Source organism: Apus apus, chromosome 4, assembly GCF_020740795.1.
Source record: "Apus apus isolate bApuApu2 chromosome 4, bApuApu2.pri.cur, whole genome shotgun sequence".
NCBI lineage: Eukaryota > Metazoa > Chordata > Aves > Apodiformes > Apodidae > Apus > Apus apus.
The window spans coordinates 34738888-34764772 of NC_067285.1; the positions used below are offsets into that span (position 1 = coordinate 34738888).

Sequence of the window (25885 nt, forward strand, 5' to 3'; positions counted from 1 at the left end):
CCCCATCTCCCCCCTCCCCTATATCCCCCCTCCCCCATTTCACCCCCTCCCCTTTCACCCCCTCCCCCATCCCTCCCCCCATCTCCCCCCTCCCCCATCTCACCCCCCCATTTACCCCCTCCCCCCCCCTCGCCGCCCCCTCCCTGGCCCCACCCCCCTGCCCGCAGGCCCCGCCCCCTGCCCACAGGCCCCGCCCCCATCATCAGGCCCCGCCCCCGCCCTCAGGCCCCGCCCCCAGCCCCGCCCCCCGGCGCCCCCGCTGAGGAGTTTCCCTGCCCTCTAGGCCGAGCGTAGCCCCGCCCACCGCCGGCAGGGGCGGGCAGGCAGCGACCAATCCCCTCTCGGGACAAGGCACATCCTCGTGTCTGATTGGTCATTTCCCCCTCTTTGTCCCTCCCCGTTCCGGGAAAGCCGCGCTGCCATTGGCCGGCTGCTCCGGGCGGGCCCCGCCCCGCGCCGCTCCCCGTCGCTCCTCACCTCAGCGCTCCGGGCGGCAGCGGCGGCCGCAGCAGCAGCAGCGTCAGCGGCCCCGGCGGTGCGATGGCGGGCAGAGCCCTGCCGCTCCTCCTCTGCCGCCGCCCCGCCTGCTTCCCGCCGCTGGCCCGGCGCCGCCAGCACCAGCACCGGACGGTGAGAGATGTGCGGCGGGAGCCCTGCCCTTCAGGCGGGCGGGGAAGGCGGGGTGGTGGTTGGGCTGAGCGGGGGGGGGAACAGCCCGTTCTCTCTTTCTCTCCTTCTTCTCTCTCCCCCCCACCCCGGGATCCGGCGGCTCGGCCCCGGCAGCAGCAGCTGCGCGTTATTCTTAGCGCCGCCGCCGAGCGAAACTTGAGCGGGGCGGAGCGGCGGTGGCAGCAGCAGCAGCAGCAGCAGCCGCCGAGCCCGGGGGCTCCTCGGCCCTCCCGCCCCGGGGGAACGACCGGCCCTTCAGGGCCTCCAGGGCCGGGCTGGCTCCTTCCTTCTTCCCCCCCCACCCCCCAACCCCGCGGTCCCGGGGCGGGGGTCCTGCCCGCTTCCCGTGTGGCCACCAGGTGGCGCCACCGGAGCCGGTTGTTAGCGGAGGGGGGGGGGGTCCGGTAGGGCCGGTTGTTGGGGGGGGGGGGCCCGGGACCCCCGCCCTGGGGGGGTATAGGGGGGTCTGGGGGGGAGGGGGGGCAGCGCCGTCCCGAGGGGATGACCTCGATTCTGGTTTCTTTCTCCTCCTCGTGGCGCCCCCTCCTCAAGGTCAGGGAGGGTTGGGGGGGTGGGGATGGGTGTGGGGGGGTCCCCAGATCGGCTCCCCGTTGTGTGGGGAGGTTGGGGGGGGGGAAAGGGGTCAGAAGCAGCCGGGTTGTGTTCGCTTCCCCCCCGGGCAGAAGCGGGGAGAGCGGCTCTCGCTCCGCCTCTCCGGGCTGGGAAGTCCCTGCCAAAGGTTTGTGTGTGTCCTGGGGCTGGAGAGGGGTTTCCTAAAGATACCGGCAGCTGTTCGGGTTTTTCCCCCCTTTTTTTTCCAACTCGGGAGGAGCAGTTTGCCACCGTGGGGTGTTTTTTTTTTCTTGGAGCGTCTTGCCACAAGCTGCTTCATTGCTGCCTGTGTGTATATATATATACATATATATACACATATATACGTGTGTGTATAAAAGCAAAGCAGGTGCGCACCTGTCGCTCCTTTCCCTTGTTGAAGCAACTAAATGCAAAGCTCCCTGAAGCCACCAAAACTGGGTGTCCACCGGGGGATGGAGCAGCTGCATCAGTCCCGTGTTTGTAGTTGATCGCTCGTGTAGTTGTGACTTCTGCAGACTTGGTAAAAAGCAGCCTGAGCAGGGAGGCCACCAGCGCCCTGCAGGGGTGGGACAGCTTTTTCAGCTTTCCTTACTGTCACTGGAGTTGTCTCTTCGAGAGCAGAAAATAGTCAGTTACTTATCTGAATGTGAGTTGACCTTTTTGTGATTCGTTTAACTGAGGTGCAGGTTGGTGCTTGGTTCAGCTGATTGTTGTGGCAGTAAAAGTGCAAGAAGGTGAAAAACAACCATGAAAAATACCCCAAATCTCTTCTGTTTGACTGGAATACTTGGCTGCAGATACAGCTGAAGTGGGGGGCATACTCAGGAGCACCCTAAAATCCTACTCTCCAAGATATCCTCTTCAGGTGCCCAGGGAAGAAGGATTTTTATTTTTTGTCCCGTGGGCTGATGATGAGAAAGTTCTTCTGCCTTTAGGGCCGTTTGGGTTATGCTGTTTGGTTTTCTTGGGCAGCTTTGGCTGTGCTGTTGCAGTGATGAGTTTGGGGAGGTTTTCTTCTTTCTCCTCGGGGAGGTTGTGCCCAGGTCAGCAGGTGTCAAATGGTGAAGTGTCCCTGTGAAGCTGGTGATGAAGTGCAAGTTTGCTGTGAGCAGGTGGGCACCCAGCATCCTAACTCTTCCTTCTGACAGCACCTGGGATGTGCCTCTTCATCTCCTCACAGGAAAAATGAGTTATCCTTTCCACCATGCTGCAGGTGAGAAGCAATGTGGAACAGCAGGGCAGAGCAGAGACCCAAAAATCCTAGAATAAATGATCTGCAAGGAGAAATTACAGGAACTGAAGCTCTTAATACTAAAAAGAAAATGGGAAGCAGGAAAGCACAAAATCTCTCTTGGGTAGGAGAAGGAGTAATTGGCTTACAGTGGGAGAAGAGGGGCTTGGTGTGGGGCTGTCAATCTTTTTATTGACAGTCATGAAATGCTGAGTGATTTCTTGGGAAAACTCTTCCATCTTCATTATTGGAGATTGTTAGGACAGGTGAGACTCACATCCATCAGTTATGGCTGATGAAGAATTGATCCTGCTCTGTGATAGAACTGGACAGCATGAGCTTCCTGAGTCAATAGATGGTATGAGAAAATAGGAAGTGTTTGTGTAATGTAGGTGCAATTAATAGAGTGATTATGTTAGGTATGTCTGTGTGGTGGTGTTTTTAGTACAACAAATTCTGTTTTGTTACTTCTCAGGATGGCTGGTTTCTAGCAGAGGTGATAAATTAAATGGGCTTTCTTGAAGAAGACTGGAAATGCTAAATGGTCTTATGGATGAGGTCTTTCCAAAGGATATAAAATACACTGGAAGAGCCTGGACCGATTGACCAGACTGCTTTAAAACAAACAAAAAGGCCATTCCAGATGGGTGAAGGGTAAAGAATGAGGTAGCATCAAACAACGGAGAGGGCAAGAAGGTCTGAACTCCTGAATAAATACTTGGCTTATCAAGGTTGAGGTGGAAATAAAGTAACACTGGGAGGTGTTGGGGCTCGAATGAAGCGTTTGTAGCTTTCTACAGAGTTTTGAAGCTGAGAGAGCTGGGAAATGTCAGTGGGTTCTACATGTAGAGGTGGAGCTATGGAGGACCCAGCAGGCCTTTGTGTTCTGTCCTAGCTGCACTGTAGTGAGAGGTCTTGGGAGGAGGATGCAGAACAGTCCATAGGATCACAGAATGCCATGTTGGAAGGGACCTCAAGTACCATCTGGTCCAACCTCTCTAGGTACTACTACAGTTGATATGAGGTGGCTCAGCACCCTGTCAAGCTGACACTTAAAACTGTCCAATGTGGGGTGAATCCACCACTTCCCTTGGGAGACTATTCTAATGTTGGACTGTCCTCATGGGGAAAAACATACCTCTTGTGTCCAATTGGAATCACCACAGGAGCAACTTGTGCCCATCACCCCATGTCTTTTCCATGTGACTCCTTGTAAACAGGGAGTCTCCAGCTTCTTGGTAGCCACCCTTGAAGTACTGGAACACAGTGATAAGGTCTCCCCGAAGCCTTCTCTTCTCAAGGCTGAACAAACCCAGTTTTGAAAGAGAAATTCACTTACTGGACTTGGAACAGGCAGAAGCAGGCAAGAGGAAGTGTTTACTTGTCCATTTCCCCTATGCAAGTGATGGTATTGTGCCTCTCAGGGTGATGGTGAGGGGCTAGGAGACAGATGCCTGGCATAAACCATGTAGACAGTGGGGCTGGAGCATCCATGGCATGGGAGGAATGTGACAACTGAATAAATAGCCCAGTGCAGAAGCACCTGAGGTTGCATCTCTCTCCACTCTCAAAGTCTTGTTTAAACATACGTGAGAGGAGAAACCTTGTGGAAGAAGAGAGTGTCAACAAGGACCTCTGCAGTGGAGGGACTGCAGGAGCTGCTGAAGGGATGTGATGTCAGGGGGGTGGCTACAGCTTTGGAGAGGAGTGTGGCTGAACAGCTCGTAGAGCAAAACACACCAATCTTTTATTCTGGTGTTGGGAGTGCTCTCCCGTTGGGAGGGAGCTGTGGAGATCTGGTGCATTGCTGGGAGCCCAGGGCTTGGAGGGTGATGAGGTGGCATTTCTCACTTCTGTGGTGTTTGCTGGGTTATAAACTGATGGGAAGCACAGCAGCCATAAATCATTACACTACCTGCTAATGAAGGCCCTTGCTCTGCAGTAATTTTGTTGCTTAATACCAAATTTGCTGCTCTTTTCCCATTAAATGGCTTCACCTCAGACGAGTGTGGAGGGAGATACAAAAGTGGATTTTCCTGAGAGGAAAACTTCCTTATGAAGAAAGGGAAAAACCCCCTCCTTTGACTCCTGCTTTTCTGAGTGTTGAGGGTGAGCTGCTCACAACACGAGCTCTGCACTGCTGAGGTGTGGTGGGGTTTGGAAGCAGTCCTTTGTGAAACAGGTTCACAAGGAAGTAAAGCTATCAACATGTTTCAGATACATGGTGGTAGACAAAAGACTTAAATAAAACCCTCTGCTTTTGCACCTTGAATGTCCCATGTCTGTGGCTTTCTTCCTGCAAAGATGACAGTCTCTTGTTGCTGTGTTTCTTGGTGCATGTGGCAGGTGGTTGTGTTGGACCTGTGTGTCATGAGCTGGTTCAGATCTGGAAAAAGTCCCTGTAGGAATTGGAGGGCTCAGCTGTGTGTGGTGTCCTTGTGGTAGTTAATCCTGGCAGTTCTGGGCAGGTCAGGAGTAATGACTCCTAGTGACATCTTCTAAGCATAGAGAGCAAAGACTGAACCTAAGGGAACTGCAGCCAAATTTAAAGTAGGTACTGGGCAACGTGTAGGTTTTTTGCTCTCCTCCAGGTGAGGACCAGGATTACTTGTGTCCAGCCCTCCAAGCAAGGCAGGATTTTGGTGTGGGTAGCTCCCTAATGAGGATGCAGTAGGCAGCATATCCCACCAAGACAAGAGGGCTCTGTGCCAAGGAAAAGTGTCCTGGGATGTGAGAAGCCTCGGGAGTAAGTTTGAATGGACATTGTATGGAGCCTGCCCTTTACTCAGCAGAGATAATATGTCTCTTTGGTGATTATTTGTTTAATTCTTTCCCCCCCGCCACACTATGGCTGAAACTGTTGCAGCATCAACTTCCAGAGAAGCTGTTGCTCAGCAGTGTGGTAGCACTTTCCCTGGTGGGTGCCTGTAGCTGCCTCAGGCACTTGCTGTCACTAGCAGCAGTTTATTGTCCTGCTGTTGCCCATCTCTTGGAAGGAATGTGTTTAACAGGTGAAGCCTGGGTCACAGAACTCACAGTGACTGGCTGCAAGGATGGTGAGATGTGGGAGAAGATTTTGGTGTGAGGTCTGTATTTTTGCTCAGGATGGAAACTGCCAGGCTGCTTTACTGAACTGGACTCCTGTTTGCCTGACCTTGCAAACTGCTGCTTGTAATTTTCAGATGAATGAAAAGCCAAAGAACTGGTGGCTGTCCAGTGGTTTGAAGGGACAAAACCCAGTTATTCTCACTGAGTCTTTGGTTGGACTTGTTGCCTACCCTGATCTCAAATGTCTCTCATGCTGGGAGATCCATAGAAGCAGTGACATGTGTCCTGCAGACCAGGAAAAGATGCATCTGGTGTCTCTTTGGAAGTCAAGATGAGATGTGGCTTGAACTGCCAACCCAGCAGAACATTTATAGTGTCACAGAAACCCTAGAAAGAGTTGGTTTGACTGCCAAGATGGGTCACTCCACCAAACCTCCTTTATCTCCTGCTGCTTCCCACGCCACATGCCTGCTGTCCCACCTCACCCTGGCAGAGGGTGGTGACAACATAACCATATTTTTGTAGCTGTCATTGCCATTTGCCCAATGCAGTGCTGCCTAAATAGATCAAAATGCAGGGCAAAACGGGGTCTATTCCTAACTTACTGCCAGGGGGAAGGCTGTAGTTTCATGCTATTTGGAAAAGTTCAGAAGGAAACCAAATTCTTTCCATGTTTTTCCTTCAAATGAGAGGAGGGAATCTGCCCTTAGCTAATACAGAGCAATGGAATACCAGTACTAAGCTGAAAATGTGCTTTTTAGGTTTGTTTGGGTCTTGTTGTTGTTGTTGTTGGATTGTGTTGGGATTTTTTTTTTCTTTGCACAAATTAAAATGTGAAAATGACTAGCAAGTAATTTTTGGCGTGTGGAAGTAGCTGAAACATTCTCTTGATTGTGTTCATTCTTAAAAGAGCAAAATAGGTTTTGAAGGGAGGCTGATTTGAAGGAAGAACAACTTTTCATAGTTTTTGATATGCCTGTTCATTCAGTGAATGAAAAGCTTTACTTGGCATGGGCTTTTTTATGAGAAAGAGGAGAGCTATAGAGCAGTATATCTTGGGTTTTATTGGCCATTACTTGATAATACTACTTTTTATTTATTTATAACTCATCTTGTGGGAATAATCAAGACTTTCTGTGTAGAGTCTGGGATGGGAAAGGAAGTTATGGTCATGGTAAAGCTGATCCAGTCATTAGTACAAACATTTCAGGGAGTCTTTCTCAGCTGTGTTCTCACAGGATGGGTCGAGCTCTCCTTACCAGAGTCAAACCTGAAAAAGAAAAAAAACCCAACAAATTAAAATAGGTCATTGTTGTTCATTTTTTGAAGCTGTTTTTTAGACAAACCTTCAAGATGAAATTTTCTGTGTGATTAGGTCGTGAGGGTGAAACCTACCTTCTATGATTTCATTTCAGATTTGTGCTATGAGTCACTTGTTTTCTGTTCTAGAAAATAGCATACAGATGACACAAATCTGTAATTTAAATTATTTGTAGGTCCGTGGAAGTGTAGAACTGGTTCTAAGAGTTTGGCTGGCTTTATCATTTCATTTCCTTATTGATTGTAGTGTCAGCAGGTGGTGGCCCTTCCTGAGATCCCAACTGCTGCTTTCTGCTCCCGTGGCCCCTGGTAGCCTTGTGTGGGCTGAGGGATTGTCCTTGACAATTTTGCTAGATGCTGCTGACCCTGGAGAAATAATTTCTAATCTCTGAAGTGCTCTCTGGGTGAGAGACCACCTGTGATGTTGCTGATGTGCTGTTGGTCATATTGCAGTACTTGCTTTTTGAGGCTGAACTAGAGGGATCTGGATTTCAGGAAAGTTTTGTCCTTGAGTATTTAATGATGAAAAGAAAACACCTTGTCCCTTTTCTATTAAAGTTTTGGCAAAGGGTTTTCTTCCTGTTATTAAAGTCTCAATAGGTCATCAAAATGAGCTGTCAATTTAATGAAGATGAAAGTGTGCTGCACTTGAATGTGACATGGAATTATTTTCCAGGAGGGGAAGCCTATGGGGTATTGCTTTATGTCTCACGTCCAATCTGAAGCACGTCTGCTATCTTGTTCTGCATTCTTGGCAGCTCTTAAGGAATTGGGAAATTTAGAACAACTTGCATAAGCAGGAGAGGAAAAATGAAGGGGCAATCAAGCTTGTTTCAGCAGTTTGCTTTTGTTGGCTTCCCCAGGAGGAAGGGACTGCTGTGTGGTGAGGAAACTCAAATCTCTGGAACTGCTTATTAGAATAATTTAAAACTATTTTCACTTGGATAGATAACTTAGGAAGGATCTACCAGGGGACAACCACCAGAAAATACACTCTAGATGATTGTCAGTCCTGTGTTCTGTCCTGCAGCTTGGAATAAAACAGTTCACTCTGAGGTCACAGCCTAAAAAGTTTTATAGGGTTTAAGAAAAGCGTTGTGAAATCTATTTCTGTTTTGAGAGGGTTTTGGAATAACGATATGGTAACAAATTTCACTTGTTTACATCGTGCGGGTCCCGAGATGTGTATATAGCATGTGGCTCCTTCTGTTATCCAAAGACTCAAAGTGGAGTGAGGTTGTAGACATGGATTGAGGGAGAATGGATGGTGGATACAAGTTGTAAGCCTTGGCTTTGCACTGTGCCTTGGAGCAGCATCTGTTCCTCTCTCTGTGTGGAGTTGGGTGAGGGCACCTTTGCTAGTGGTTTTAGCTTTACCTAGTCAACATAGATGGTTTGGAAGGAGAAATGCAAAGAGGCTGGATTTCCTGGCTCAATGTGCATGCCATTTCAGGTGGTAGTTCCTGAGTGAGGTGACCACAGGGTTGGTGGCTGGCAAACAGCTTCCTGCCCTTCCCCACTGTGAGGGCACTTTCCAGCTCAACCTCTGCTTTCCTAGGCCAGTTGCTGAAAAAGTGTCTGCTTCATATTCTGCATCACTGTTTAACCTTGAGGAGCACCAGGCTAGGCCAAGCTTTCCTTGTTTTATTTTCTTAGGAAGAATGTCAGGTTTTCCTAAGCTGCACAGTGAGCTCATTTGGATGAGCTCACGCCAATTATTACCATACCTTGGAGCTGCTAAGGAAAAATGTGTTCTCTCCATTTATTAGTGGAGCTGGCTCATTTCTGCATTTGAAACTTGGATGTTTTGGAAATGGCTGGAAGAGCAGCTTTAAGTACCATTCAGTTAGAACCTGACATGTGGTCCTTGTAAATCTGTGGCTTTGTCAATGATATGTTTAAAGGTGCAGCTCCCCAGGAGCAGGAGGTGCTCCCTTGGCATATGGGCTTGCTCACTCTCAGCTGAACCATGACTTTTTATTCCTCACTGGCTGCTTTTCTACGTGCTACCCCTCGTCCCTGTGCCTACATGGCACTTGACAGCACTGTAGACCCCCTCTTTAAGGGAAGGTGATGATTGTCTGAAGCCCTCATCTGCCTGCTGCTGTGCTCTGTGTGATTTGCAGCTGAAAGCTGTCGGATCGATAGCCCGTGGATTCTCCTCAGCCAGAAGGCAGGGTGTGAAATGTCATCAGAATCGTGGGCTCTGAGATAGGTCTTGAAATTAAATAAATGAGTTGGGACAGATTATTGTAAAAGCAGATGGAGCTACTCTCTCCACTTCAACCATTTGTTAAAAATACAGCTTCTTAATTTACCCATGTCATTTTTCTGAGATGTTTGGACTCCAGTGACAGTGGGTATTCTGCCTGTCAAAGTAACTCCAACAGTGCCAATTTTAAATACCCCTCTGACAAATGAAGATTTTAGGAGATAATGAGCTGTCCAAGATAGCTCAGTAGTGACAGAGGAATTACTCAAGTTGGGTGTGAGAAAGCAATAGCTGGGGTCTGGGTGGCAGTTTTTGTGTCCAGCTTTTCCTATAGGATTACTCTATTGGCTCTATGTATGGAATGCTCACCACTGAAAGCAGTGGGATGCACCACATCCCGTTCATGTTTTCTGGTTCTAGACAAAGCTCAGACACAATCGATAGGCGAAGCAGCAACAACCTTTTAAAAGTAATTTAAATTAATTGGGAACCTGTCTGAAACGTGGCAGAGATTGTTGTGTGGGGGATAAGTAGGGAGGGAAAGCTGGCAGAGCAAGTAATTCCTCCCTGAAATAACAAGGCACTGAAGAAAAAAAAAAAATGTGCAGAGATTTCCTGGGGAGGAGTGGGGAGGGAATGTGATTCCTTTTTTGGAATGAAAATGCTGTAATTTATCGTGTGACTTGGGAAATCCTCTTGGCTTCCTGCAGAGGGGGAGAGGAGGAGTTGAATCTTGGATGATGGAGCCTGTGTGATGCAGAGCACGGCCTGCTGCACCAAGGGCTCCCTGGGGAGGCTGCTCCTTGCTGCAAGGCTCCTCCCGTTATCAAGGGACCTGTTTCTCGGGCAGTGATAACAGAAATGCCATTGTCTCAATATTTAGTAGGTTTGATAATGACACTGTTACGGCGCTGTGTGGCTTCCTGTGAGTTTGGGGATGTTGTGTTTAAGAGGAGAGTAGGGTTCTTCACTTGGGTGTAGGGTTCTTTACTTGGGTGTAGGGCATTCAAGAGAACCCACTCTCGCCTCTGTCTTAAGAAAGAAGAGTTGTATGACGAGCAATCTGTGTTGCCAGGAACGAAACGAGTTCCAAATACTCCCCTCTGAATCGCAGGAATATATTAAACAGTGTTCCCTTCCTGTTACAAGTTCCAGATAAACTACTTTAGTACTTTATGAACTACCTGGAAAGCTTACCACCCAGTGCTCTTTGGCTTTCACTCAGCCTGTGGTCAGTGCCACGCAGGAGGACAGGGGAAGCAGAGGGCACATTGCTTAAGACTATTTTCAGGCAAGTGAAGGCAGTGGGAGGAAGTGTCAGGTGAATATCCAGGCTCCATTTTGGCTGCAGAATCACATGAGATTGAACATATTGGCTGACTTGCAGCCTGCCTGCTGCAAAGCACCAGGTTGCTTAATCTGAGGTGTCTTTGCTGCTTGGAGGCAGCAATTTTTTTTTTTTCCTGAAAAGCTTTTTTTTCATGATTTTAAAGGATTGTTGCTAGAATTTCTTGTGCTGTTCAGAAGAGTGTTACAATGTCATATTATTCACAGAATTTCCTGGCTGGATAGGTGAGGTGAGGCTCTGAAAGAGCCTTGGAAACTTTTCCAGTCAGAGTCTCACTGTAAACCTGTTCCAGGGGTTTTTGGGGATTTGTTTTGGTGTGGGGTTTTTTTGTGACACCTGGTAAAAGTGCTGTTGAAAGGAGAAACCATCACAGGTGTTGAAAAGTCCATTCCTGGTTGCTTGGCAGGGTGATGGAAGTCTGATTGCTAAGTAACAAGAAGCTGATGGTCCAAAGCAGAGTTTTGGTTTGAAGCCAAAAAAACCATGGATTTGTCTGACCACCAAGTTGAACAGAAGGATAAAATTAATCTTAAGAATGATTTTGTCCAAAGATAAAGAACATGACTCAGATTTGCACACGCACTCATTAAAAACAAATGACAATTTTGCATCATCTAGTCACTCGTGTGTGGGGGAGTGACCCTTTCCATATTTCCTTTTGGCATTTAATGCTCAAGAGGGTAGTTTTAAACAGCTTTACAAAGTACTCACCTTCATTATTTAGCTAGGTGGAGTGGGGCAGGATGTGAGACTATGCAGAGAGAGCCTTCTGAGCTGGCAAGGATGCTGTAAGGAAGGATTTGGAGAGAAGCATTAACACCACGCTTGGGAAATGAATTGTTTTGTAAACAGCATTTTGAGCAGATGTTGTTTTTTATCTTTCTCCAAAGGTGGGTTGTTTCTGTTGACTGATCCTGTAAGCCATTCAGTCTCTCTATACATAGCAGCTCCATTTCTTGTGCTGAATGTCTGCTTGTAATTATAGCAACCTTCTTTTTTCCTGCTTATAGTCAATGATACATGAATTCTCTCTGTTGCAGAACATCCTTCTCTCTCCTGTCCCAGGCAGGCTGGTGACACACAGCTCCAGTTAGAGTACAGCACTGGTGGGGTATGGATCTAGGGCAGTGAGTTTGGTGGAGATGCTGTTTTCATGACCCGTTTCTCGGGCTGGCACAGAAGCAAAAACTGCTTTTGGTGGCTCAGACAAGAGATTTGCTGTTTTTTTGTCTTGGGCTGAAAAAGACTCCAGCTTGATGCAGTCTCACTCCTCAAGGTTAACACCTGGGTGTTCCCTGATTTACTCAAGTGTCAATGAAGAGGAAAAGAATACACAAGAGCACCTAAGCATAGAACAGGGTTGTCTTCAGGATTTATCACAAACTCCCAAGGAATTGTTGGTGATTGTGGTCAGTCAGATGTAATTAATTCCTTAGTTTGCCCTTCAAAGAGAGGTAGGTGTGTAATTGACTCATCTTAAACACTTCTATCCCCATCTTTACTTTCATTGAGGAGGCTGGGCAACACTCAAAGCCAAATTGCTATGATTAGCCTGACATTTTATACAACAGAGTGCACCACAGAGGGCTGTATGTTCTTGGAATGATGATGGCAAAGCACAGTTAGGGCAGTATTGACATAATTGGTGTGGATTTCTGCGTTGCTGTGTAACAAACAAATCATAGGTGTATCCTCAGGTTCACTGTGTGCCCAAACTAGTCAGCAGAGAGGTTTGGTGGCACCACAAAGCTCTGTTTGCCTCCTTTGGGATGGGATTTTTCACATTAGAGCTGCTGATGCTTGAAGAAGGGTTCTGACTCAGGAAAACTTCCAAGTTTTCTTGGGAATGTGGAAATAGAAGGTTTGCAGGCACACAAAGAAAGCTGAATTGCTGTCCTTGTGCTGTGAGACACCCTGGGGTACGTGGGGACCCTGCTAAATGGGTGTCCAAGCAAGCTGATGGTGGAAACCCACCCCTCACTAGGGATGGGTCTTGTTCCTCACATCTATCATTACTGAGTTATCTTGGCTGAGGAGTAAAATAAGTCCTTGTCACCTTTCCACTGAAAACGCACACACAAAAAGCTCTGATTGTTGTCTGCTCATTTGTTTTGATGCACCCCAGCTCTGTCACTCTGCATCCTTCAAGCTTTTCTAAGGAAAACAAAGCAAAACTAATAAATAAGACTTTCAGTCTTTTATTGGTGTACTTTCCAAGTTCAGGATGCTTTCAGTTTTGATAGTACTAACTAGTATCCTGTGAATCTTGTTTTTAGGTTAGGATTATTTAGTTCTCGAAAGTATTTCACCTTATTTCCATTTGTGAGCGTGAGGTAGGTTTAAACACTTGTGAGTTATTTTGGCTGCAATTTGCCTTGATGAAAGCTCCAAAACACTTCATTTGAGGACAGTTAAACATACCTGCTAGTCATCAGCTTGCTTTGCCAGCACTGGAAATAAGATGAATAAAACTTTAGATGAAATAAGTTATTCGAATTTGCATTTTACGAGTTGTGTTTACAGCTTCAGCTCTCCAGCTCTGGTTTTATCTCTGCTGGGATGGAGCTTGCACCTTAATATTAATTGCCAGTCATGCCTATCACTGAGTGATGAGTCTTTCCTCATCCTCCTTGGCAGTCTCTGCAAGCTTTCCTGCCTGATGGCTGCACCAGTGAACAGCTCTAGCTTGTCTGTTGTCTGAAGAAACAGAACTAGTCAAAATAGAAGCAAAGCTGTATTTTTGTTGTTGTTACTGTTTCTTCTCTTCTCCTGCAATGTTTTGCTGAGTCCCTCCGCTTCTATGCAGGCTGGTTGAGGTGTGTGAAGAGCTGGTACCTAAACATGAGAGAAGCAGAGGAAATCTGTGTGACTTGTTGGTGGAGGAATTCTGATTTATTGCATGCTACCTGAATGTAAAATCCTTCCAGCTCTCACCCTGAAAAATATCAACATAATTCATTGCAGAACTGAAAAAAATATTACACGTGTTGAAAGGACATCAGAAGTATAATAACTGCATCCTTTTGAAACCCATTAATGAAGCTCAAGTTGAACAATATTGAAAGGCAACTTGGTAACTTGCTGATCTGTGTAATAAATCTGACTCACTGGGAAGCCTGTTTTCCAAGCTAGAGGAGAAAGAGAGTTCCAGGCAGAACATAAAAAAATGATGGAGGGAAAAAAGTAGATGAAAAATAGGATGCAGTTGAACTGTTATCATCTCTTCAGATTCCCCTTTGCCATCTATCATTATTACTGTGATAAGTGCAGGAACTTGATGGCACATCAAAATACTTTCTGACTTCTTTTATACTCCTGATTTATATTCAGGGAACCCTGGTGCAAAGATGCTGTTCTTACCCACCACTTGGTCTTTCTGGTGCTCTTGCTGCAATATAACCCTTTCCTCCTTGCTTAATAGTGTACTTATATTTATAAATATTTCTTTTTTCCTGTTCTAAGGCTTTTATCTAGCAACAGGGGTTTTTTTTCCCCTCATCCTTGCTGTGAGAATAAGACTACCAAGGTATTGTGGGGTTATTACTTGCACTTAAAAAAAAAATCCTGAAGGAGCACAACCCTACAATTGACTCAATATAAAATGCCTTAAGTTTTAACAGCAGTAATTGCTATTTGCAGGCTTGATTATGAAGTGGCTTTTGCAGGTAAAGCATCTAAGATGAGAAAAAGAATCAGTCTCTGACTAGACACTTGCTTTTTTTCTACTCAGAGCTCTGATCAGCTATTATCTCTCCCCCTACACAGTAATTAGGATTGAGCCATGAAGCACCAAGGTTGAAGATGGGATCTTAACCTTTGTGTTCTGAAGAGAGAGATGAGAAGGTTACACCTTCATGAAGCCTTCCTGTGACCTGAGTGACAGAGCAAACAATCTGCTTTTTTTGTCAGCTTCAGCTGGTGTTTATCACAATATTTGCTTTGTAGAAGAGCTTTGAGGTAATAGGTGGAATTTAGGATAATAACCTTGAATAAAACGTGTGACAAGGTGATGTGAAGCTTTCCTTCCCTACTGAAAGCTGATTGTTTCTTTTTATTAGCTGCACAGGAAACATCATGAGTTATTCAGCTATAAATATTGGTAGTAGGGCAAGAGTTTTTATTGCTTCTAGACTGCAGTGTGGTTTCTATGAGTGTTAGCATTAATTTTTGTAGTGATAATCTACCGTGCAGTGCTTTCTGTGGAGTGCAGGACCTCCTCCCTTTGGAGTAACTTCCTCTCTCAGCAGACAGGGAATCTCCCTGGATCCTGTGGAACAAAATGAACTATTGCACATGTTTTTTTTTGTCTTCTTATGACAATGAAAATTGCTTCTGGATCTCTAAAAGAGGCCCCTCAAGGCTTCTTGTGACCTATTCAGTTGACTGAGCAGCATTTATTTGGATTGCTAGGAGCTCCTTCCTGCCCCTGGGATGCTGGAGGTACCTTTGCTGCTGCCCTTTTGGGTGTGCCCTCTATTGTATCTTCAAATGGGTGCACATCTAATGAAGTACCATCTCATTTTGTACATCAGACCTCCTTCCTAGCACTGCTTCTGGTGTTTCTGGGATTCTGAGCTGCTCTGTAGAGCTCCTGGCTGTGACAAACACCTCCCTTGCAGGCATGATCATTTTATAGTATGTGTTGACTGGCTCCAGAGCCTCTGCCCCATCTCTGTTTGTACAGGAGGGAGTTTAGGTGCAAGGTTCTTTACCCTTTGCCGATTCCACAATCAAGCAAGTGGGAAACTACTTTTATTTTTGGAGTTTTAGGGGCCACCGGGAATTTTTTGGGCCTTCTCTTGGTTTCTTGGAAAGCATTTTTTGGCAGAGGACTGCTTCAAAAGGCATCCCTCATGAAGCTGGAGCTGTTGGACTGCACACAACCTCACCAGCTTTGTGGTTACAGTTATGGCATGCTCTGATTTGTATGGCTGTACTGTGGGAAAAGCTAATATTGGGGTTGGAGGACAGCTCTGATGGCTCTTCAGAGGTTTGGAGAGGCTGCTGTGACTCATTTCATGCTGGCTCCATGGCCTCTGCCAGCAGAGAGGCCTCCAAGGAAGCAATGCCTGCAGTTCCTCTGCTAGCAGATGATTTACCTTTATGAATCCTTCCTTGTCTGGATGCAAAAAGAGCTTTTCAGAGGCAGCTGTGGGGGTTCTCTTAGGGTTTTCTGGAGGTAAATATTTAGTTTCTAAGAATCTCTGCCCTTTGAATGGTGACCTTTGAGTCATTACTGAAGTAAATGGCACGCTGCTTGGACCTCTGGAAGGATATTTGGCCTGTGATGTTGAACTGGCTATTTGTTCTGAGTTTAAAACTGCCTCTGGGATTGTGGTGTAGTTGGTGTTGCAGATGTGAGCTGGAGAGAAGGAAGTTGGGCATGAATCGGGCTGGTGTCACTGAGCATCCATGGTGATGGGAGCATGGACACAGGCTGACACCAGAGTGCTTGGGTACAGGGTTTCTTCACACTGTTCTTGGGGCTTGCCAGGGAGCAGTAGAAAGAGGTGGTTACTTCGTGCCACTAAATGAGACAAATGTGATAAGCATTAGGTTTAGTAAGATGTAGATTTACACTACATAATACACAACTGTTATTTCAGAGTTGGTATCAGCAGTTGATTTTCCTTGAACTGATGACACGTCTTCTGATGCAGCAATAAGAAAAAGAGTCACCTCTCCAAATACAGTCTTGGCATCGTTGGGCTTTAGGAGGTAACTTTGGGGGGTGGAATCTGTCCACCTGGCTGTGATAGCACAGGGGTTGGAGCTGTATGCAGCAGGGTTCTTCTGGGGTGAGTGCTGTTGCAGGAAGTGCTTCCTCAGGGAACTGTCTGAAGCTTGAAGGGCAGAGCTGCTTATCAGCTGAGGAAGCTATCCCTCTTTTCCAGCACCTACAATGGAGGGAGTTTATAGTGCTTCCAGAATTCATAAGATCACAGAATGCCAAGTTGGAAGGGATCTCAAGAGTGGTCTGGTCCAGCCTTTTAAGGTAGGAACATGGTTCAGATGTGATGGCCCAGCACCTTGTCAAGCTGAGTCTTAGCAGTGTCTACTGTTGGGGAATCCACCACTTCCCTGAGGAGATGATTCCAAAGTCCAGCTGTTCTCACAGTGAGTTTGTATGTGTCTTGGCATTATTTAACTGAGGGTTTTCTCCATGCCATTTCTAGTCAACCTTTTCTTGCTAAGTTTCGGTGTTTTACAGCAAAAATCTGCAAGCTGTGAGGACAGATTAAACCAGTTAAGAACCTTGCTAATACATTGAGGGAATTAGTTTTAAAAAAGAAATAAAAATATCACGGGATTTTTCTGTCCTCCTAGCAGCTGTGCTCAGAGCAAAACCAGCTGGGCAGGGAGTGGCAGTTTGACCTTAGTGGGTTTGGAGCAACAAGTCCCACCTGGCCTGGAGGGCTCCTGTGGGGGCAGAGGGTCTTGGTGCTCATTAGGTACATGTGGAACAGCTGTGTGGGCACCAGGAGAGGAGGAGCAACCCTGGAAAGGGTCCTGGCTCTCAGATGAGGCTGGGGGGTGGCTGAGCAAAGAGGCTGCAAGAACATCCTCACCTTCCTTGGTGCTGTGTTGGCTTTTCCCTTCCTTGGTATGGAGTGTGCAGTGAGTAATACCTGTTATTTCTGCCTGGAGGGTTTTGGGCTTTTGCTTGAATTAGCCTTCCATGTTACTTAATGTGGTGTGTTGTAATTATCTGGCATTGTACATCCTCTCATCTTCTGGGAGTGTTGGGCCAGTGCTCGGGGTGCTATGAATGCTTGGGGAGAAGGAAAGAAATCTTTGTGGAGAAAGAAAGTGCTATTTACCATCAGGACACTTGCCTGGAGGAAACAATGTTTTTGCCTTTCCAGCCTTGTTTTCTTTTCCAGCCTTCCCTAGAGCTCAAAAGCAGTACCTAACAGACTTAAACTATGGCATAGGTATTTTCATTGCTGCTTATCCATGTTTATACTTCAGTAGAAACTTCATAAAAATCTTTAATTCAGGGGAAAACATTTGCAGTCTTCACAGCTGACACTTGATGGCTTGGTGGTTATGAGTGCACTTAGATCAGAATAAGCCTTTAGATATTTGCAGGGTGCAAAGAACAGGTTTTTCAAGCATGCAAGTGGTTTGGTAAATGAAGGAGATGGTCCACAGGTTTCTATCTGCCAGTTGGATTGTGTGTGATAGTGTCCTGGGTATGGTGTTAAAAAAATTAAAAGGTAAAGCCTGTCTGTATCGTGAAAGAGAGAATTATATTTAACTTTTAGTCAAGAGAAGCTGATTGTTAAGACTATGTGGAGTGTGAGAAGGCAGAGGGCTCTTGGGCAGGTGCTGTGGGGCTGCTCTCTGATGTGTCTGCTCTCTGATGTTTGTCTACTGAGCAGTTCTGGGTTCAGGTTTGAGTCAAAGCTGGTGTCTTCTTCTGTTACTTACCTTGGGAATGGTACTTCCTAGTGAAAGGACAAGGAGTTGAATATACATATACTTGAGTCCACAGAGATGGAAAGTTTTGGGTTTTGTTCTGCTGGAGCTTGCCATGGCTGAAGTTGTGTCTCATCCCCCAGAGGCAGCTGCTCTGTGGCTTACTGACATGGTGGTCACATTTTCATTCTTGTTTACCAGCTGGGTGAATCCTCTGCTTCTGTTGCTCCTCTATAAGGAGCATATATCTAGTAATTCTGGCTAAAGAACCTTGTCCAGGTTGAGCCTATGTGTGTGGAGGGGCTGTGGGAAGAAGAATTTTCCCTCTTTCCCTTTTTTCTTCCTGCATTTGATGAATGCTTCGTGAATGTGTCGTAGGAAATATCATCTATACTCTTGAGAAGTACAAAGCCCTCCACTTAGAAACAGGTAAACACTTGTTGTTCGGTATTCTTGTTCCAAAACACTCAGTATCTGATCTAAAATCATAAATTCCCTCTTCTTGTTTACCAAGTCAGTTTTATTTTTGGGTTTAAAGTTAACAAAGAGGTCTGTGTTAGAAATTCTGCAGTCACCTCTTCAACACGATTGTCTAGGCACGATTAGCTGGGTTTTCCTAGAGACAGATGTCTAAACAAACATTGCTGGAGAATGTTTTCAGTAAGTCTATTAAAAGTTTCTAGGAGTTTTTCTCATGCCAAAATTCAGCTAAATAACCTGAAGTTGTGTCTTGTTTTTTCCAAAGGGAACGAGTCTGTGCTGGGCCTTAAAGTATACACCATCCAGACATTAACAGGAGTGCAAAGGAATGCTTCTGCTGCAGGAATAGGTACTAGTAGAACACTTAAATCCAGTTCCTCCATGAACTTGCCTTATACTGAACATTAATTTTGTGTAGAGTCAAGGAATTCACACACAGACTTAATTTGCATAACAAGACCTAACGAGGAGCCCTCCCTATTGTTGGAAGTAGTGGCAGTGTTGCCTGTTGTAGAATTACTTTGTAAAATTAAGTCCTTTACCAGGTGTCTGTGTGGGGGGATTTCTTGCAAGTTTCTAAGCAGGTAATTCCAACCAAAGTCTAGAGTTTAAGAGCTGCAGGAGTGAACCCTTGGGGCTGAGTTGGCAAGAGATAGTGTTGATGGCTTATTGCAGCTGTACTTCTGAAGTGATTTAAGTTAGTATTAAGTAGGAACTCCCTCTTCAAAATGGGCTTATGAAGTTGGGTTTAGTTTTTCTTCTTTTTCTGCCCAGCAGAGCATGGAAGCTGTGGCTGTTGAGCACAGCATCTGATGTTGGGACAGTTGGGTAGCAGTGTGGCTGTTTGGATGTTGGGAGGAGATGAATACTGATGTAAAATGAACAGGCAGGTTATTAAAAGTTGAGAAGGTGCTGGGATAAATGCCAGTATCAGTGGGGTGGTGATAAGAAGTGTGGTTTTAAAAGTTACCACAGGCAATTTCTTAGCTGAAATGGCATCCAGGCAGGACCATCAGGTGGGGCTAATTTTCCTCCTAGGCCAAGAAATGATTAACCACACCTGTTAGGTAAAAAGGATTGTTTATAGATGGTGCTGATTTTGCTTGCCATGTGTAGGTGTCTGAGTGCAAAGGTGTAGGGTTTTTTTACATTAGGAACTCTTAGAATGGAGAATTTTATCATCTTGAAAGATGTGAAGGTTATTTAAATGATACTTATCGTAGCTTTAGCAGTGTTCAAGTTGGAAGAAGGTCAGATTTTGCAAGGTTCCCCTCAATGTTAATCAGCAGTAACCCTAAACACCTGTTGAAACTGATGGGGTAGTTTTGTTTGCAAACCTCTTCAGATGGTAGGAGACTCACTGGATCATGTAGTAGTCTCTTCTCCAAGCTGTGCAGCTTCTAGTGTCTCTCTATGTATTTCTACTGTAATGTCTTGTATATTCAATACTATATACAGACCCTTGGCCATCTGGTGGGCCTTCTCCTGGACTCTTTCTGGTTTGACTTCTCTGTTGTGCCATGGATTTGCCCAGATGAGCTATGCCAGGTGTGGCCTCATGAGGCAATTAACCTGCAGGCAGAGAGAAGCAGTTTTGCTTTTATTACTGCAGCATTTGTGATTATAACCCCCTTTGGATTTCAACCTCCTGAGCTGTTGCTTGCCCATTAGTCTGACATACTGAGATGCCCAAGGTGATAGCCCTGCTCTTGAATGTACCAGCCTTTCTCCCCATCTCGTGTGGTTTTAAAATGTGCTCAGGGTGAATTCTCTGCCCTTTGCCCAGGAGGGTGAGGAAGGCACTGGTGTTGCCCTGATATTACCTGTCTTTGGCCTCACAACTTCAACCAAAACAAATTCCCATGTACAGCTCTGCTTCTTCTTTCCTATTTTAATGCCACTGAACTGAATCTTCAGTTGTCCTGGGCTGCCTGTGTTCTGGGGCTGTGTAATTCCAGTTAAAAAATCATTTAGTTTTGGGATTTGGCAGTACTGTTCTTTCCACATTTTAATTAAAAACTCTTGCCTGACTAAATGAGGTTCTTCACCACTTCCCTTCTGCCCCCACCATGTTACTTGTTCTCTGCTGCTCTTTCGGTTCATCTCTTCAGCTTTTTTTACCATTTTGATCTCCACCCTCTTGTCTACCAGCAAGAAAGTAAAAACCTGAAAGTCTTGAATACTAAAAGTTCTTAGAGGTATGTTAAGAGGTGTTGAATATCATAACTGATTCAAGTTTGTGTCAATGGCAGTGAACTTCTGAGGCTTATTAGATAACGTATAAAAGGCAAAAAGAGAATCTTTGTTCTCTGTGCTAGTCTTAAACTTTCATCTAAGATGTGAACTTTTAATATGCTTTGAGAATAACTTGAAAAATTGCATTGCATATTTGGAATCCCAGCAGGGTTTTGACTCTCCTCCTGTTTATTGGGAAGACTGAGAAATAATTAGGAAGGAACTGGATGGGGTTTGTTCAGAAAGTGATGTTGGTTTGTGTTTAAGGTTGGCAATGACTGATGAATTTCTGAGTAGTAATACAGAATGGTTATGAATTATTATGGGTAGGATGTGATTTCATAGGATTTCAATATCTGGAAGTGTTTCTGAATGATGTTGATCTGATGACCAGTCTATTCATTTCATCTAATGCCTCTGAGTTTTCCGGGGAGAGTTTAACTGTATATGAAAGTGTCTAATACAGCCTCTTTAGCATTGAAATGTGTCCTAGAGCTCTGAGAGGGCAGTCAAGTCAGTCAAAAGTGTAGCATGAGAGAGTTTCTGTATGGTGCAGTATTTTGAGACCCACTGAAGTCAGTTATTAATAGGATGATGAATAACTAAGTCAACACTTATTAATTCAGTGACTGAATCGATAATCCCATTTTCTTGTGAATGTAGCTGTGCAGAAGTTCACTGGCAGCTTCAAGCTACGAGTGAGATGGTGAATGCTTCTGACTCAGGAACTGGTGGGTGCAGCGGTCGGAGCTGTCATTCTTGGTGGTTACTGTATTGCCAGGCTGTCGTTGCAGAAATGAGCTTACAGTGAATAACTGCATCCATTTAGAAACCACTCACTGCATCTTGAGTTGGGGAACTGAATGGATGTTGGACCAATTGCAAGCTTTTACTTAGAGCCTTCACTTTTACCTCTTTTCCTATTTTTACAGGTATTTAGCCATGTTTAAGGGAATTGTTGTTATCAGAATTGTCTTTCTCCAGGCTGTAATACTGCCTTAGATGGCTGTTAAGCTTCTGAATGCTGAAAGGATGCAGTTGGCTGTTCCTCTTGAGGACTGTCAAAAACACCACGTTTTTTCCAGTACAGGCAACCAAACAGAATTCTTCAGGTTTCTTCTGAGTGAGGATTGCTTGCTGAGGACAACAATGCCTTGGGTTACAGTGTGGTGGGACTTGACAATTGTCTATCAAGTCAAGTCCCACCACAGTGTAACCCAAGGCATCTCAGCAAGCAATCCTCACTCAGAAGAAACTTGAATGTCCATGTTTTTCAATGAAGAATAATGAATGGCAGATAAAAGTGGGTTTTCTATTTGAGCTGGAGCTGTGCCTGACTTGCTTCCTTCCTCTGGCTTGAGTTGGGGCACAGTTGCATGCTGTGGGGCAAGAAGCTGGTTAGATGAATGTCACACACATCAGTGAGAGCCCATTTGGCAACGTGCGCTTCCTTGGGGGGTGGTTTTTTTCCTCTTTTGAAAATAGGCACTGCACTGAAGACTGAGCTTGTGGGAACGAGAGAGTTTTTATAGCTTCATCACTTCTGCTGGAGTCTATAAACAGCAAGAACAGGAGGACCAATGCTGGAGGATGAATTTATATTCTTGGCGTTATTTGATGTCTATTTATCTGGCAGACTTGTAGAACTTTTGAATATTGTGAAGATAAACTCAGTATCCCCTACATACACCCTCCAGCACTGCCTTACAGCAGCCCTTGTGTTGGGACATCTGTTCCTTGCTTATCACAAATGATTAAAGCACAAGGAGTGTGTGGATGCTGTGTTGATAGCCTGAAATGGTGGGTTGAGCCTGTATTTGTAGACCAGTTGTGTATTTTGGATCATGCTTTTTCTCCTGCTGTGTTCCATGCTATGTGGCTGAGCAGAAACATGCAAAATCATTTGTGTGTTAGGGGAAACACACAAAATCTTTAATGTGAACCAGCAACCTCTCTTCTCTCTAACTGGTTCAAATGTTAGGGATGGAATTAATGAATGAGCCTTTCAGGTGACTGTGTCTCTGGTTTATGTCCATTCCTGTCTTAGATTTCAAGAAATATTCTCAAATATCTGGGGAACTTCATGCTTTTGTCTCATACAAAGTAGGCTTATTTTTTGCAGGCTTCTTCTGCTCCCAGGTTGGATGAGGCTTGTGCAGCCTGGTCTAGTGGGAGGTGACCCTGCTCATAGCAGGGAGGTTGGATCCTGATGATCTTGTAGGTCCCTTCCAACCTTCACCATTCTATGATGGGGTTAGCAGGCTGTAACTGTTAACAAGTGTGTTGGCTGATACTCTGCAGCAGGACAAGTATCTGGGGCAACTGTTCACTGAACTTGTTTCCAATGATCTTTCAAAAAAAACCCAAGCAAACATGTTTTAAGAGAACAGTCTGTTCTCTACCTTGTTTTTGTGGTAGATTTTGGCAGTAGATGGGAATATGAAAGCATGAGTTTGATCAAAAGTAATGCTCTTGATACCAAACTGGAAGGTGCCTGTACTAGTGCTAGACTGGATTTTGGTGTTATAGGTGTGTTAAAACCTGACAAATGAAAAAGAAAATGGTCTTACAAGTAACACGTCTGTATTTCACATGGATAATGCTTAGTGGACAGATATCCCAGGTTTTCTTTCAAAGCAAATCCCCACTTTTGTGTTACCTTTCCTTAGAGAGGTGCTTTAGAATCCACAATACAGTTGGTGGGGCTGGGGGAGGCAGTGGGATAAGTGCAGGCAAGAAACTTTTGCTTTTTCAGCTGGAATTCATTTGTGCTTTATTCAAGCACCATGCTCAGTTTGACAGTTTCTATTGGGTGGTTTGTTTTTTGGTCCCCAGTTGTACCAGTCCTATTGAAAACTGAAGCAAAACTTGCTGTGACTTCTGAGGTGATAAACGTGGTTCACATACCAGTGGCTTGGGAGGGACATTTTTGGAGCAGGAAGCAGATGGAGTGTTTTTTGAGTAAGTTCACTTAGTTCTTCTAGGCTCCACTAAATTAATTTCCTCCAAGGCTTATCTTGCAAGAACCTGATCTATAACTTCCTGTGCAAAGGGCCAGTTTAGCATTGCTGTGAGATTTTAATGCTAAATACATTCATGAACTTGGCAGCTGTGCTCTGGAAAACAGATTCTAAATACCTGTTGTGTAGCTGATGTAACTAACCTCCCTCCATCCTTTTCCTCCAGGCCAAACTAAACGTAAGGAGGAAGGTGGTGGTAAACACTTGTGGTTGTGCACTCATTATGACTACACCAGAGTCAATTATTCTTTGGGAGGGGAGAACTGGTAGTATCTGTAAATCTTGCAAACCTTGGTCAGGATGTTAGTTCCTGGAAGGCATTGTCTGGTTGTCTCTTTTTTTTCCTGCCCCTGGAAGTGTGTGTGAAAATAAGTGTAATAGGAATTGATTTCTTAGTAGTTTTTTAATGAGGATCAAGATGAGACATGTAGTAGCAGCAGCAGTTGTCTCCTTGGGGCTGCTGGCTGGGGTAGGATAAGCAGGCAGTTTGAATCCTGCCTTACCCCACCACAGCTCTATTCTACTGCTGATTCACCAAAAGCAAACAGACCTTTCTCAGTGGGTGGAGACGTGTCTGTGTGTAAATGGTGAGGCTGTTTAGACTGGGTGGGTTTGGTTTTTCCTTTTCCCAGATTGGTGTTAGCTCCTGGTGCTTTCCCCTCTGTGCTTGAGACAGATGATGGGATTGTAGGTGTTGAGAATGTCAGTGGAGAGAAGCTTTTCATAGGCTCTTGTCCCCAGCTTCTGTTGGCCATTCTAGCAGAGTCTGAGAGCTACAGTAGATGGGCTCCTGAAATATAAGACAAGACCAAAAACGTACTTGTGGAATTGTCCTCCTCAGGTAAGAGTGATAACTTGACCAGAGCCATCTTGAACTCCTAGTGCACAGCTTAGTTGGCAGGCTGTGAGAGAAGCATTAGGCATCTGGCTCTGCTCATACAAATCTGTCTGTCAACAATGCAAAGCCAGATGATGTTTGACACAGGATTGTACATGGAATATGAATTCTGCAGCTTTATGCTTTATTGAGGAACTAGAGGTTATTTAGAGCTTAAAAAAGCCATGAAGAATCAGAGTCAGCAGAGCTATGGATGCCCTGGCTGTGATAGGTTATGACCAGCTAAGCTGGTGCTTCTGGGTGGGTTACTTGCCTGCTTATGTTTTCTGTACCAAGGAGACCTGTCCTCTCCCAGATGTTTGTTTTCCTTCCCTCTTCAGATGTCTTCAGGTTTATGGAAGTGGCTAGTAGCAGGGTAGGATGTCTGAGGTTGTTGTGATGGGAGGTAGGAATGGGAAGTCATGGAGTTGTTGGGCAGAGTGGAGGCAAGCTGTCAGTCTGGTGGATGCTCTGAGAGGGGTTCAGGAAGTAGACAGACCTGCTTGCTGGAGAGCACTTGGAGAGCTGATGCAGCAGCCTGGGAGCAGCACAGGACTTGTCAGTGCTCCACAGCTGCCTGCACTTTGCAGCCTCATTCAAGTTTAGCATGATTCTGCAGTAGCCAGAAGAAGTGCATGGGAGAGGGATGTTGTAATGTATTTATTTATTTTTGCAGCACTTAAAATCCAAAAGCTGTTTCCCACACTTATGCTTTCTGTAATTTTCCTAGATTTTCATGTGGACTAAGTGGGAAGGCTAGAGCTGCCAGCTGGGAAGTGCTTTTCTTTGTGTCTATCTATATTATTGCTGGTGTTGCAGGGGCACATTGCTGTGCTGGGGCAATGAGGGGAGCTGAGCAGAGGAAGAACAGATGTGCATTGCAATAAAGGACTGTAGGGGGGTCACACCAAGCCATTTTCCACTCCAAAAGGAACAGATGGATCCAGATTTGAGTAGTGATCTATGGGACAGTAAAGTTCCACTGCCATGGTAGTACTCCATAATACCTGAACCATGCCTGCTTACACCCCCTCCCTTTTGTTCCCAGATTATTGATGGAACAGGCTCCTCACAACGTTAGCTGCCTTTTGGTGTTTCTGAAGTAGAAATGTTGGTATTTCTGTTGTCTCTGTCCAGACTCCCTGCAGTGGTTGTAAATAAAAGGTCTGGCACATTCAAGAACATTGCAGATGCTTGCAGCCTTGAGGATCCTGGTGACATTAACCTTGTAGATCAGCTCCTCTCCCTCCTCCTCCTTCTCCACTGTTCCTAAAAGCTCCTCAACTGATGTGGTGTTCAGGTTTGGGGATAGCAAAAGGCAAGTGTTCTTCTTCAAGATACTTTTGGGGAGAGAATGAAGTCTTTTGCAGCATTAGGTTGCCATATGTTAAAAAATACTCTCCTAAAGCACAGGATTTTTTCAGATGTT

At 45.4% G+C, this 25885-nt stretch overlaps 1 protein-coding gene across 2 annotated transcripts in view; it reads left to right on the forward strand.

The window, feature by feature from the left end:
* The first annotated feature begins 483 nt into the window (after positions 1-483).
* Positions 484-25885, forward strand: part of MCU (mitochondrial calcium uniporter) — a 91955-nt gene continuing 66553 nt past the window's right edge. For both annotated transcript variants that reach the window (XM_051618083.1, XM_051618082.1), the window contains exon 1: positions 484-630. In XM_051618083.1, the coding sequence (XP_051474043.1) occupies positions 541-630 (90 nt within the window). In that variant the 5' untranslated portion in view covers positions 484-540. The remainder of the gene's footprint in view (positions 631-25885) is intronic.